General features: G+C 46.5%; 2 protein-coding genes across 2 annotated transcripts in view; one reads left to right on the top strand and one right to left on the bottom strand.

Annotated features, from left to right (window-relative positions):
• Positions 1 to 15,560, top strand: part of LOC310851730 (phospholipase A2 inhibitor 25 kDa subunit-like) — a 1,159,037-nt gene that overhangs the window by 809,332 nt on the left and 334,145 nt on the right. The gene's annotated exons all lie outside the window — the stretch shown is intronic.
• Positions 171 to 13,894, bottom strand: LOC310851425 (uncharacterized protein). Its single transcript, XM_083753822.1, has 7 exons — positions 13,736 to 13,894; positions 9,689 to 9,802; positions 8,497 to 8,643; positions 7,404 to 7,547; positions 6,889 to 7,023; positions 3,888 to 4,046; positions 171 to 3,167 (listed from the first exon to the last, which is right to left on the bottom strand). The coding sequence occupies exons 1-7, from the start codon at positions 13,782 to 13,784 to the stop codon at positions 1,750 to 1,752; spliced, it is 2,166 nt and encodes a 721-aa protein (XP_083609948.1). The 5' UTR covers positions 13,785 to 13,894; the 3' UTR covers positions 171 to 1,749.

Here is a 15,560-nt window from a genome sequence, read left to right as displayed (position 1 = left end):
AAAGCGGGGGTGGGAGGTGGGTTCCTCAGGATATTTGTCACATTTTGGATTTGGGTGATTTTATACCTCAGTCCCACTGTGCAACCAGAGCTCTCCGCCCCCCTCAACCAGCATTTTATCGCAGGTGTGCTTTGCAACATGCTTTTGACCCAAGAAAAGTGCCTTAGTGGTAGGTTCATTCTACTTTATTAGATGTTTCACGATGCTTGCCCAATTCTACCACATGATTGCTCCCTGGAGGGACCACAGTGCAATGAAAAGTGGTACAAAGATAAACCAGAACATTGGTGATATAAATAGTTAAGGGGTTTCACCAGTTAGTTACAGGTTATGCACTGATTAGAAAGGAAGCTGTGTGATCGCCCTAGAACTTTTGCATGTACAAACAGTACTGAAAGCAAGATCATGTCAGACTGCCCTGGTAGTATCCTGAGCACAAGTCATCATGAATGCAGAATTTAAAAAATCATATTAAAGCCCCCCCCCCAGTGGAATATGGATGTTCCTCTCCATTTGTTGTATTTTGCAATTAGCCTTCACAATGCCTAGATGGGACTGAATTGACCCTGGAGCTCAGAGTCGCCTTCCTGAGCTTGGAGGAGCCCTGAGTTTTGCTTGTGACCTACTGAGCTTTGCTCTGTGCATCTGAAATATATATATAATTGTAAAAAAAATAAACATCCCATTGTAGATTTCCTAATAAATACAGTGTGTGTCAATGTGTGCTTGCAGCTGCCCATAGCTGTGCATTATTGGCACAGCTGAGTGAACTGTACAAACCTCACTAGCAGCATATGAAAACAAACAGACCTTCCGATATGTTATGGGTTAACTGCTATACTTGTGTATCCTGTTGGTTATGTGGAATATATATTTCTTTAACTACATGTTAATATGGCACCCCACCTCCCGAATCAGTCCAGGAGGAGTTCCCAGCTCAGCCTGAATATAAGCAAGACTATTCTTTTGGCCAAGGGTCTTGTAGGGTATATGAAACACACGGAGCCTCATCCCATTTTTCCTACCAGGAGGGAGCAAGATGCCATTTGTTTTATTCATTTGTGCATATTCTCTCACACATCCATGCATACTTTCATGCAAAACCCAAGCATTCCAAATTTTATTCTGGATTACACTTCTCCTTTAAACCCTGTGTGGGTTCGAATGTTCTTTTATGAAAGGAAATGGCACTAGATAAAGGGGTGGACGGCCATACTCCTTGGTTCTAAAACCAGTGCTTTTTTCGGGGGGGGGGACACAGGGGTCCCCTAAACATTTTGTGAATCTAACGGAAGAAGAAACTATTTTTTTTAAAAAAAATAGTTTCTTCACTAGCACATTGCTACCTCTGATGATGGCCTCATTTCCTGTCACAGTGTTCCCTGAGTCTCAGACAGAAGCGAGTGTTTCATGTGTGAAGTAGGAGTTGGAATCTAGCATGGTGATTGGTCAGTTTCATTGTTACCACTTCCGATGGCAGCTTCATTTCTGTTCCCGGTGTTTCCTGAGTCTCAGGTGGAACCTCATGCCAGTGTGGAAGTTACTGTGAGCTGACAGCTGTATAATATGAGGTAATCCACGTTCTTTGTACTTTTGTCCATTTACTGTATTTATTTCCCCCTATTTGAACTATAAAATGGTGGTTTTCTTGAGTCAAAATGAGAGTCTCCTGAAAGATTCTTTTTTCCAGAAAAAAGCATTGTCTAAAACAAATCAACAGACCTAACCCCAATCCCAGCCTCTGTGGGTTCAATGCAACAGGGCTGCCAACAGGAGAGTGAAACAGAAGAGGCCCAAGTTGGAGACAAGGCCCAAAGCTCCATTGTCAAGGCTGCCTTTCCCCCCTGCATTGAGCTCTGGCTGCTTAGCATCACTGAACAACGAAGGTTCGGGGTTCTTGGTGGCAGTGTCTTCTACGCCTCGGCTCTCAGCTCCAGGTGAGGATGCCAGGTTCACTCCGGGCCGGCTTTGGGGCCCAGGCCGCTTGCATGGGATCTTCTTCTTGGGGCGTGGAGTGCCAGCTGCCGCTCCAGAAACGAGGACTGCTCCAGCAGGACTGCTGGTGGAGGCTGGTGCGTTGGCAGTGATCACAACAGGGGCACCCGCCTCCACCTTTCCTCCCGTGGTGGAGCCACTGGTGGCATGGCCTGGCTGGGGAGTGCTACCGTCAACGGTGACGTGCTCGCCACTGGCATCTCCGTGATTGCCACCAACGGCAAAGGTTTCACTGCTAGTAGGAGCATGGCCAGTGTGGTCCACATTGGTGTTTCCTGTGGGACCGGCAGCAGGAGAGTGAGCAGACCCATGTGGCCGGGTTTCACTTTCGTAGAACACACCTGAAGGGTGAGAGGCGGCCGAACCTTCATGGTTTGCCTCCTTACCAGCCATGAACTGCTGCCCGGTGCTGGTGGCCTCTTCTTCTGCCTCACATTCTTCATACTCATCATCGTCATCGTTGGAAGCTGCCACGACCATGTTGCCGGCGCTTGTTTCTGAGGAGGAAGAGGAGGTGGTGGTAGCAGTGGCAGAAGTGGCATTCTTCTTGGGGACCACGACGGGCACCAGCACAACAACACTGCCATGATTGCCAGAAGAGGTGGCGTTGGTGCCGGCGTTGCTCTCGTCCAAGTTTGTGGCAGCTGAAGAACTGCCGGCTGCCATGTCCTCAGAGTCTGTGGTGCCCGCGGGGGAGACGGTGTGGCCCTCTGTGTGATCGCCAACGATATTCTCATTGACAACGGGTTCACCCGCAGTTGTTGAGTGGTTACGATCGCCTTCATTGACCAAAGACTCACTCCCTTCCTTCTCATTGACCTTGTAGGCTGTCTCATTATCGACATGGCTTCCGGGAGACAGCTCTGCACCAGCGGGGACATGGGCAACCACGGCGCTGTCTTCGTCCTCGTCATCGTAGATGCAGTCAGGATTTGGTGCAGCGCCAGATGGTGTGGGGGTGGCACACTCTGCCACCGTTGTGGTGTCAGCGCTGTCTGCAGGGACTATGCGCTGCGTCACCACACCGTCCACGATGCGGTCATTGCAGAGGTTGCCTTGGCAACACATGACGTCGGCGTTGTCCAGCTCTTGTACCAAAGCCAGGAGAGAGCTCTGGCACATGGCTGGGGAGGCGCAGCCTTTGAAGGTCACTAGGCCCAAATCCCTACCAGCTGCAGGTGAAGAAAAGAAAAGGGAACAGCGACAATTAGTCAAAAGGGTTTATTGCTCCCTACAAGGCTGTTGTGGTTACTCTCCCCGGGCGAGTGTGAACTGCAGCCCTTGTCGCACACCTTAAACCTCATATGACATGTGGCTGGAAAACGATTTGGAGAGCTCCTACAATTTCTTTTAGAGTGACTTAACCTTTGTGGGTGGGTTTTGGTGCCCAGTGCATGCGACAGAACTTGCACACTAATCTCCTGAAACTAAAGCACCTCATTCTTTTGGTGTACCTAAACATTCAGCTCTGCAGCACATGGAGCAACAACTCAGAGTTTTTCTTGTGCACCTTCTCCAGAGTGGCCCTAGGAGCCAATCCTCAGTGTCTGACTCACCCCCCTTGCACTCTTTTGGACTGTAGTCAATGCAAAGGGTTGAAAAGATTTCTTCCCAGTGACTAAAAAGTTCCCATTTTATGTTGGTTGGGCAGCTCTCAGATGCTGGAGACCGGGACCCTAACACAGAAAGAGTAACAAGTCTTCAACCCCCACCCGACCTCAGACTACTACACCTTTGGATACGAGGGGGAGGCAAGTGTCCTGCCCACTTTTGACTCTGGTTTTGCTGTTTCTGGAAGAAATGTGGACTTTCAAAAAAATGCTTGCCTCCCCTGACTAACCGGGATGGTACCGGAAACTTAAGTGTAGGGAGTCTCGCAGATCAACACTCACCTTTACGGCTGTTGCCAATCCCCTCTAAGCACATGTTGTGGATGCCTGTGCATTGCACCTTGGATATTGATTTTTTGGAGCACGCGGACCCAGAGCCGTTGTCATCCACACAGCTATAGCATTCTAGCCCGTTCGTTGCCTGGCTTTGGACATGAAGATCTGGAAGGAGAGAGAAAAGTGAAAGAAACAGCCATGAGGCATGCCTGCGTCGTAACAACCAGGAATCCTCCTGCCATTTGCACAAGCAGCAGGTCATGGACTGGACCTGCTTCCAGCTACAAGGAGTGTGTGCTATTTCCTTGCTGCAAGAGCGGACCTGGCTGCCTGTTTTCTACCAGACCAAGTTCTTGAGTCGATTCACAAAGCCCTAAACAATGGGCACAGAGTACCCAAAAGACTGCCTGATTCCTTTGTCAGTTTGCATTTCTTAGTGCAGAAGAAATCTTTCCTATTCTGAGTAATTCAAGAGGGTTCTGGAAGCTTCTCTGTGTGAAAGAAACAAGCAGAAGGTTCATGATGTTTAGGTTATCCCTTCAGAGAAGCTGAGTACAGTTGGCTGAAACTGGTTCTGTTATCTCTTCTTCAAGGTCATGCTGACTATAAAAGAAGGATCCTGGGTTTTACTTTCTCTATCTATCTCTCTTCCTTCTGGTGTGGTGTTCTATATATAGCATTACGATTTAGTCCTATTATAAGTTATTGTAAGTTTAAGTTAAGTCTGCTGCAACTGGACTTCTTATGGACACTGCCAATCCTGAATGTATTGGATTTGTGACCATTATGCTCATTTGCTTTCAGTAGCAGTAAAGCTCTGCTGGATGAAATACAGTTGCCTCTGGTCTATTTTTTGGGAATCCTGCAATGTGTTTAAGTTTTTACTCTGCTAACTATACATTGAAGTTCTGCTGTGGATCAATACTGAGTAGAATTCAATGACTAGAATTTATGCTGTTTCTGGATCACCAAGATTCTCTAATGGAGCAGGCATGCAGCTGCAGTTTGGCTGACCTTTGCCACTGACCAAGACTTCTATCTTCACCAATAGAAGCCCAACAGGAGCCACCCTTGCCTTCTCTACCTACCATGGTCCTGACAGAAATCACCAAGGGATGTTCTGCTTTGTTTGGCCCAAAGAGACAATGCATTCAAGGCTAGCTATACAAAAAACCACAAGACCAACACAGGGCGGAGGAGGTCACCTGTAGAATATACCAGTGTCCTCAGCATTTGACTGCATCCCTCATCTGTAGTCCTCTAGAAGTTGCTAGTTTATGTATGCGACAACAGCAGCAAGAATTTTATTAGCTCAAGTACGGAAAACAGAGAAAACGCCAACGAAGGAAGAATGGCATGGCAAGCTTACGGACTACGCGGAACTGGCTAAGCTGACAGAGAGGATACATGAGAGAGACAACATTGATTTAAAAAAAAAGTGGGAACCATTTATAAACTATATAAAAAGACAGTATAAAGACTTGGACTCATTGGCAGGTTTTTACTAAACTTTTGCAACTATAAAAAGGTAAAGGGACCCCTGACTGATATAGGGTTGCAGCGCTCATCTTGCTTTATTGGCTGAGGGAGCCGGCGTACAGCTTCCGGGTCATGTGGCCAGCATGACTAAGCCGCTTCTGGCGAACCAGAGCAGCACACGGAAATGCCGTTTACCTTCCTGCCAGAGTGGCACCTATTTATCTACTTGCACTTTGATGTGCTTTCGAACTGCTAGGTTGGCAGGAGCAGGGACCGAGCAACGGGAGCTCACCCCGTCACGGGGATTTGAACTGCCGACCTTCTGATCAGCAAGTCCTAGGCTCTGTGGTTTAACCCACAGTGTCACCCGCGTCCCTTCGCAACTATATAAGAGGTCAAACCAGCAGGGTATAGAAATTGTTTAATAAATCAATATGGAAATACGGCGGAAGCCAAAGAGGGGGGAGGGGAGAAATATGGATATATAAATTGCTTACTTAAGATTTGTGGAAAATTTGTTGTTATAATTTGAAAATTCAATAAAAATTATTTTTTTAAAAAAGAAGTTGCTAGGCTACAACTCCCATCAGCCCTGAGCATAGACCAGGTAGCCTGGCAGGGAAAAGGGGGGCTAGAGGAAAGGTCTTGCTTGCTCTCTCCTAACACTGGAACTCATGGGCATCCAATGGAGCTGAACACTGAAAGATTCAGAACAGGGAAAAGAAGGTTACTTTTCATGCAGCGCATAGTTAAACTATGGAACTCGGTCCCCCAAGAAGCAGTGATGGCCACCAAGTTGGATAGGTCTAAAAGAGGACTTTGTCCATGGAGTTGGCAGGGATACAGGAGTAGTTTGCTGGTTCCTGCTCCAGGTGAGAGCTGGACCATAAAGAAGGCTGATCGCTGAAGAATTGATGCTTTTGAATTATGGTGCTGGAGGAGATTCTTGAGAGTCCCATGGACTGCAAGAAGATCCAACCTATCCATTCTTAAGGAAATTAGCCTTGAGTGCTCACTGGAAGGACTGATCCTGAAGCTGAGGCTCCAATACTTTGGCCACCTCATGAGAAGAGAAGATTCCCTGGAAAAGACCCTGATGCTGGGAAAGATTGAGGGCACAAGGAGAAGGGGACGGCAGAGTTAGAGATCGTTGGACAGTGTTCTTGAAGCTACCAACATGAGTTTGACCAAACTGCAGGAGGCAGTGGAAGACAGAAGTGCCTGGCGTACTCTGGTCTATGGGGTCATGAAGAGTCGGACATGACTAAACGACCTAACACAACAACAAAAAGAGGACTGGAGAAATTCATGGAGGAAAAGGAAATCAATGACGACTAGCCATGATGGCTGTGCTCTACCACCAAGAACATCTGGAGGACACAAGGCCACACCACCACTGTTGCAGATGTATGAGATAAGAACTGAGAGTGGCTTAGCATGCTGAGGAACCCACTGTCACTAGAAAACAAACTGATCCTGTACCGTACAATTCTATATCTGATGCCCGGCTATCAAGTTTAGTAGTTACCTGGGTTGAAGGTATTGCAGAGGGCTGTTGAGCAGCAGCTGGCATGGATGGTACGGTCTCCAGAGTGGAAGCTCAAGGTCTCCTGGCACCGCGGGAGGTTGGTGCAGCCCTTCATCTTCATGTTGTCATACTGACCTGCAGGCGTAATTGACAGTGAAAGACATAAGACACTGCAGAACCCATCATGGAGGAGGGGAAGTCTATCAGTGGCTGATGGTCATGGTGGCTATATTCTGCAGTAATGCTTCTGAACAGCAGTTGGTGGAAACATCAGGAGGGGACAGCGCTCCCTTGTGGTTGGGTCCTGCTTGCAAGCTTCCCACAGGCCTCTGGTTGGCCACGGTGATCCCACAGACTCTTATCCCCAGTTCTGATTTGCCAGGTTTCTCCACTTTGTGTCTCCTCCCACATCTCCACGGGTCCCTCCCATCATCATCTCCCTCTTCCGAAAAACACCTCACCTCTCTCCCTCCCCCACACATCCTGCACTGCCTACCACCCCCCCCCCAACTCACCTAGTTTTCCAGTGACGGCAAGATCCAAACATTGGTCCTGATCCCCAGCACAGCTGATCTGAGTGCGAGAAGCTTCGGGGCACCAGGCTCCTTGGGTGGCACAGCTGTGGCAGCGCATGTGATTGACAGGGGCAGGATGGGAGACTGGGGGAGACAGGAGGTGGGGGTTAGCATGTGCTTAGGGAGGGAGAGCACAGTGAGATGGCAAAGGAGGGCGGGGGGTGGCATCCTACGTACAATCAGCAAAGGAACCTGGGAGTGTTTTTTATTTTAAAAAATGACTTTCTTTATTTCATTTAAATCCTACCTTTCTTCCAAGGAGCTCAAGCCAGTTAATGAACTGAACAGAGTGAAAGGTTATGAGTCACAGGGGCACAGAGATTGTGTGAATGAATTTAAGTGCTTAGCTTATATTTTCAGTTGCTATTTTGTGAATGTTTTTAATATTGTTTTATAGATTCTAAATGCCGCATTGATTTGTTAATCACATGACTTGCCGTAATTGTGAGGTTTAGCTTATTTTTCAGTTGATGTTTTTAATAGATTGCAACTGTTTTATTAATAATTGGTTAATTATTTTATATGATGTATGCTGTATTCGCGATGTGCTGTTATGTTTTATTATGTTACGGTTATTTATTGGTTCTAAGCCGCTTAAAGATTCATTTGAATGAAAAGCGGAATAGAAATACAATCCATCAATCAATCCCCATTCTATCCTCACAACAACCGTGAGAGGTAGGCCAGGCTGAGAGTGAGTTGACTGAGCCAAGGTGAGCTTCATAGCTGAGTGTGGTGTCGAACCCTGACCAAGGTCCTGGTCCAACATGCTAATCACTTTGCAGGCAAGGCAAGGAATGCAAACTTCACCCTTGTCATATTTATTCATCGAATTCATACAATAGAATAAGTTCCTACACACCACAGGTGAAAATGGGTAACAATGGTAGACCTCTAGGTAACTCTCTCTTGGAAATTTCACGTATTGTCTCAATATGCTTTCAGCCTCCCTCAAAATCCAACCTCCCCCCCCCCCAAAAAAAAATATATTCAACCTGGTTTCATTTTGGGTGCTGGCAGCCATGCGACTCACCAAAGTAGGTCTCATTGTTACAGCCGTCCTCAGCACAGTAGCGTGCCTGGTACGAAAGAGACATGAGGTGAGAGTTGAGGGAGATGGATTCGTGGGGAAACAGCTGGGGGGCACAGCCTTTCCTCACCGACTGAAATTCCAGGAAGCCTGGAAAGGGAAAGAAACAATGTTGTCGTTAATGCAGCATTTCACAAACTGGAACCCGAGCCCAGTTTTCCTTTTGCTGTATGAAACTCAGAGGTATGTTTCATTTCATTCCCACACTACTATATATTTTAGGGCAAATCCAGCAGGGGAACACCCAGAAGTGTCTCTTTGTGAGTCAGGCTGGGCTGAGAAGGGCCCTGCCTTAAGCCTGCTATGGTCATGCACCAAGGAAGGTCTACTTGGCCTGACCATTGGGCACCACTACCACCTCCACCTCTGCTGACCCACTTCTGCTGCCCATTGACACTTCTGCAAACCATGGATTTCCCCCAAGCTTGCCAATAGCTTGCTCTTGTTTCTCCTCGCCTCTTTTCACTACAATCCTGTTGGGGGCCCATGAACTACAAACCCCGAATTTGGGGTCCTCTGCAAACCTGTGCCAAAGTTTTGCAGGGTTTTTTCTGGGAGGGGGCAGCAAACCCCCCACATTTTGTAGCACCCCACAAACTGAGTAATTGATATGTCAAGCATGGGGTTCCTACTTAACATTAACTACGAAACCCAACGTTTGGGATTCCTGTTGGCACTCACAACTTGAGTTTTCTATTGCAAGGAGAGACACACACACACACACACACACATGCTCAGCTTCCAGAACAACTGACAGGCTTCAGGATAGGTTAGTTAGTATTGTTTTCTCATGCCCCAACCTCAAATTTGCCCAGAAAACATGGTGATGGCATGGTGATAAAGGCAAGACCTGAAACTTCAGATTTCCTCTATACGCCCTCTAACAGCAACATTCTGCCCACCCCAACACCAGACTTTTTATTGTTGATCACCAAGCCCAATATGAGGAAGAGTTCTGTGAAGCTCAAAAGCTAGCTCACTGGTTTGTGACTTTATTTAGTCCCGATCATGACATTAGAACGCTGTTCTAATCTGTTTGTTTTTAGAACGAACATGTTTTTTGTACATGGATGACCCACCGTCCTTACAAAACAAACAAGAAGTACGCATGACCACCGCTAAAAATAATACTTACCGACATAAGCCTTTCGGACAGATGTTGAGCAGCTGGCCGAAGGATCTTCACACGTCACGTTCTCTCCTAAGCAATCGTACTCACCGTGACACGTGTTGCATTGCAAGGAAAAGGCTGGAAGAGGACGGAGAGAAATTGGTCAGGTCTAAGGCTGCTTCTTCCACTCCATCCTTTAGCATCTGCGCAACAGGCAGATATTCACCAGGTGTGCTTTCCCCCAATATGGGGAGGCTTTGGGCTCATCCATACTTTTGTTTTACTTTTACTTTGATGCAGAGAGTTGAAAGGGACCACAAGGGTCATCTAGTCCAACCCCCTGCAATGCAGGAATCTTTTGCCGAATGTGGGGCTCGAACCCACAACCCGGAGATTAAGAGTCTCATGTTTGTGGGTCGAACCCTTTGTGAGGGAAAACTGTGCCTGTTGGATGCCATCTGCTGGCTGCTCAGCTGTGGAACTGAGTTACGCAACGAGGAGCACGTTGGGAATATGTCATGCAGGCTCATCAGATTTTAATCTTTCTCGTTACACACCACGAGTATCACTTCCACAGTTCTTTGCATAATGGATTTCGCTTGCATCACATGCAGTTTAAAATAAATAAGCAAGAGTCAGCAGGCGCAAAGTGCTTATCTCTCCAAGATTTTTATTCCGGGACTGATATTGCCGTGTGTGTGTCGGTCAACAGCAGGCATTGTAATCCTTAGTCGGCACCCAATGAACATCAAATGACTGCATTGAACCTCTGTGGAATGCCTTTGTGGAATGGTCTGAAAAGTGACAAGATCCCCACGATCAAATCAGAATGAATGCTGAATAAATAGTTGACAGGTATCTAGGTTCCCCATAAAATGGCTTCTCCTCCACACAATCCTGGGAGCTGCAATTTCTTTCTTACGGGTGCTGAAAGTTGTTAGGAGACCCCAGGGTTGCTGTCCCCTGGGAAGAAGGGTATATTGTTAAACTGTTCTGGGAATTGTAGTTCTGGAGGAGGAATAAAGGTCTCTAACAACTCTCAGCACCAGTGCTATTTTTCTAGAAAAAGAGGTGCTGGAGCTCACCATGAACCCTTGTTCCCATATAATAGCAGTGGCAGTTCCAGTGAGTTCCGGCTGGGGGGGGGGGGAGCCCTGCTCGGCACCCTTAACAAACTACAGTTCTCAGGATTATTTGGCGGAAGCCAGGACTGTTTAAAGTCATTGGTTGTGTGCATGAGTCCCCAGTCCAGTCAGACTTGCTTCAGAATAAACACACAGTGCAGGAAGATGTTAAAGAGAAATTAATTCCCACATAGTGAACATTTAACATGCAGCTTTAGAAATTTTGGTAGCAGAAACATGGCAAAGGCAGCCCCCCCTTCCTTCTCAATTAGTGAGGGCAGGCGTGGAGAAAGGGGGGGACTCCAGATACTTGAAACCACACACACACACACACACACACACACACACACACACACACACCACACCACACCATCCCTGACCATGAGCCATGCCAGCTGTGGTTGATGGGAGTTCTGGTCCAACAACATCTGGAAGACACCAGGTTCCTTGTTTCTGCTATAGTGGCTCCTCCTATGAGGACCAGAAACTTCATCTCCTTTTTGTTGTTGTTGTTGTTTCAAAGATTAGGCTCCAATTTTTAAAGACAACGAGAACAAAAGAGAATAAGTTTCTGGGACACATGTTTATGGGATGCATGGAACCGCACCCCACATAATTAGCCATTCTGGTCTCCAGAATTCCTGGACCAGAGAACCCGGGAAGCCAGAGAATCACGTTGTTTGCTAATTGTCCTCTTTCCATCATAAGGTGTTTTGTAAAGTCCCTGTCCGTGGAGGAGGAGGAGGAGGAGGAGGAGGCACCTTCTGGGTGTTTATGTCAAATTTGGGACAAGTCATTTTCAGGGTGGGGCTTCCCCACGCTGCCTCCCAGTCCTCTCTCCCTCTCTCCCTCTCCTTGCTACAGAAGCTACAGAAACAGTAGGGTGGCGGGTGGATTTGGGGAAGGAATAATAATAATAATAATAATAATAATAATAATAATAATAATTTATTATTTGTACCCCGCCCATCTGGCTGGGTTTCCCCAGCCACTCTGGGCAGCTTCCACAAAAAACAAAAATACACTAAAATATCACACATTAAAACTGTGGGGAGTGAGAGGGAAGGAAGTGAAGGTTGCCCAGACTGAAAGATTGGGAAAGAAAAGGAAAGCTCCCAGACAAGAATTAGGAAGGTCTACCATTTTCTGTGGCTAGGATTAAGCGTTGTCTTTGGCTAGAGAAAATATAAGGTATTTGTGCACTGTTTTTTGTTTTTTGTTTTGCATTTTAGTTACCTGGTTGCTGATTCTTGCCTCCCTTGTTTTTGATGCTGTTGCTGTTACAATCATCTGTATTTTATTATGTATTATTATAAGGTCTTCATAGGACTAGATTCCCCTTGGGATCTTTCCAGTTCTACAGATCATAGAATCACAGCATTATAGAGTTGGAATGATCCCGACGACCGTCTGGTCCAACCTGAATATGCAGCTGTCCCATACAGGGATCAAACCTGCAACCTTGGCGTTCTCAGCACCATGTTCTAACCAACTGAGCTATCCCATGATTCTAACTCTTTCAGTATTTATGAGGTATAGGTATTACGTTGCATGTTGACATTTGGGTTCTATGTTGCAAACTGCCCTGTGGTCTCCAGACAAAGGGGGTCTAAAAATTTAGTTAATTAATAAGCTGCCTTAGAGTGAGACAGACCTTAGGGTCCATATTGCTCAGTATTGTCTACACTGAGTGACAGCTGCTCTCCAGGATTTCAGCTCTCCAGCTCTACCTGGAAATGCTGGGAATTGAACTTTGGACCTCCTGCATGCAAAAAGGTGCTCTGACCTCATGCTGTGGTTTTTCTGCTGTAAAGGCTGGTCCTCAATAGCACAATTAAAGAACTTTGAACTTTGCTGGAGAAGCAGGTCAGTCTCAATGCAAGAAGCCTCATTTCATGATTTAGCTTGTCCACCTCATTGCTGCAGTAGCCTAGAGTGAGCTGCATCTCTTTAGCCTTGGATCACTTAGTTAGGGTTGCCAGCAGACTGGAAAAGCAACAAAGCAGTGAGGTCATAGCTCCTTAAGGGAGATTTGAATTGCAGGAATCCACGTCTGCACTAGCTACATTTCAAGCACTATTATACCACTTAAAACAGTCCTGTCTTCCCCTGCAGATCCCTGGGAGCTGTAGTTTGTGTCCAAAGTGCTGAGAGCTGTTAGGCGGCCCATATTCTCTTCATGGAGCTACCATTCCCAGAGTGGTTTAACCATCCATCCCGCTTCCCAGGTAACTCTAGGAATTTAAATACATTTAAGTCCGGATGATGCCAAACTCTGCTTGACTAGAACTAAACAATATCACTGGGCAACTGCTGTGGATCCAACCGCTGTTATAGGAGCAGCTACCAAGGAAGGAATATTTTGGACATCTCTGCATTACAGACTTACAGGACAATCCCATGCATCACTGAAATGTCTTATAGCAGGAAAAGCATGCCGAATGTAAGATTTAAGATGACATCAAAAGGATAAAAGAGCAGGACTGACGAAAAAGCGCTCGTGACCCTGCAATATCAAACCTGCTCCCAGAGATGGAGGAACCATTAAGCAAAATGAGCATGTGCTAGAGTATCAAGGGGCACCACAGAAATTTTTCACTGTCAGTTTTTCCATGGACCCACAACTCTGCTTTTCAGTTTACAAATTCTGAGAAAAAAATAATCTCTATTAATTAAAACACAAAATTTGGCTGTAAACTAGTAAATAAATTGTTCGTATCATGGAATAATGTGGAAGTATATAAAAACAAACATTATTTTCCATCTTACCGTAGGTTTCCTTTTGAGAAATAAAAATATATTTTATGGTGCCTGGGGCCTCTAAAGGTCTTAATCTGGCCTTGCCTGCACCGCTGAAAGCTGAACTAAAAGTGTGCATTCTGCAACATCATTATAAAAATGAATAATAATAACAATAGTATTTCCTATCAATCAATCTTTAGTTTACCTTGGTAGAAGAGAGCAGGTAGCAGTAAAATTGCCCAAGTCTTGGCCATCTTGAAACAGCTCTAAGCTCCTTGCTGTGTCCTGGGCCCCTGTCTCTGACCTGCTGCCTGGCGCTGCCTTTAATAACCTCCTAAATACTCCCACCCAATCCTGCCCTTCCGTAAGGACCAGCCCCAAACAAAGGTGCCACTTTGAATTCCCAATTGGTCTCCGGCTGGGCTCTTGTGCTTTCACAATGGCTGGGAGGGGACAGTGAACATGAGGGTTGCCAGCCACGTGAGCAAAAAGCGTGGCACCAGAGGACACGTTGGACCGGACCCACCTGGTATCAAGGTGAGTCACAGGCCAGGATTTCAGGAGGAGATGTTTGGAGCATCCCAAAGGATGGATGGGAAGGCGGAGATGTGTCAGGCTTCAGGAATCCAGCCAGTCTGGTTGGGATGGGAGGGAAAGCTGGAGGAAAGGATACAAAAAGCAACAGAGAGGGAGAAACTGAAGCAGGGAGAAAGAGAAAGGCAATCAGAACATAAGAAGAGTCTTCTGGATCAGACCAGTGGCCCACCTGGTTCAGCATCCTCTTCTCACATCGGCCAACCAGATACCTGGGGGAAACCTACCAAACAAGACCCTTGCACTCTTCCCTCCTGTGGTTTCCAGCAGCTGGTATTCAAAAGCATTCCTGTCTCCAATTGCGGCTAGTAGCCATTGACAGCCCTCTACTCCATGAATGTGTCAAGTCCTCTTTGAAAGCCATCCAAATTCATGGCTATCACCGCCTCCCATGGGAGCAAGTTCCAAAGCTGAACTATGCACTGTGTGCTTCCTTTTTTCTGTCCTGAATCTATGAAGAGAAGCAATGAGAAGCAAGGCCCAGATTCTCCAACATCATTCACTACTAGACAACAGTTTTCTTTTGAGGAAGAGCTGTAGCTCAGTAGTCTTGCAAGCAAATTAAATTCCTGGTGTGTCCAAGTAGGGAGGGAAGAAGCTCCCTGTCTGACACCCTGGAGAGGTGCTGTTGGCGAGTGTAGATGTTAATGAGCTGCATGGAGCAAAAATCTGACTCGGTATAAGGCAGATTTCTATGTCCCATGAGGGAGTCTGACTCTAGGCAACCAGGATGCTGTGTCTTGAAACACAATCAAGTGCATTGTGCAGTGGCTTCCCTCTGAATCTGCAGAACCTGCTGCCATTCAAGTGTAGCTCATCATCCCAAGGCATCTGAGTTCCAGAGATAAAAACTGAACCACTCAAACACTGAGGTTGAACAGTTAGAATTATTACAGCTGTTGAGAAGATGAATGTCAAAATCTTGGGGCGTTGATTTACCTCTGGTGGGAATGTCCGAAAGAGGTTTTTGCAATCCTTTCCAATCTCTTCCACAGAGTTGTTGAAATAGAACTGGGATTAGTTTTGCTGATTTACAGTGTGCAATAAAAATGTCCCTTGTAAGAGTCTGATAAACCACCTTCTCGTGGCAGTGTCCACAGAGCTCCAATTTACATTGGAAAGATCCATACAGATGTACTATCCACAAGTGGTATGATCTGGGATACTTTGGCATCCAACCAAGTCATCTCATTTGCGTAAGGACTTCCTGCTCCACAGCGGAACTTGCCCTTCTTATTTTCTCCTTGTGCCCCCCCTCAAATCTGCTCCAGAAGGTTGGGGTGACCCCAGAATAGATGGGGTGCACAGAGGGAAGAGAGGGTGAGGAATCTTCCATTGCACAAGCAGAAGCCTTTGCATGAATGAGATGATGTTGCTGGACACAACCCAGATTTCACCACTGCAATGAGATGTACTGGATTTCTATTTAAACTGTA

Source organism: Podarcis gaigeae (assembly GCF_964106915.1).
Source record: "Podarcis gaigeae genome assembly, chromosome: 8".
In the NCBI taxonomy this organism is placed as follows: Eukaryota; Metazoa; Chordata; class Lepidosauria; order Squamata; family Lacertidae; genus Podarcis; species Podarcis gaigeae.
Note: the sequence above shows the minus strand (reverse complement) of the source record. Positions and strands in the feature narration are given on the sequence as shown.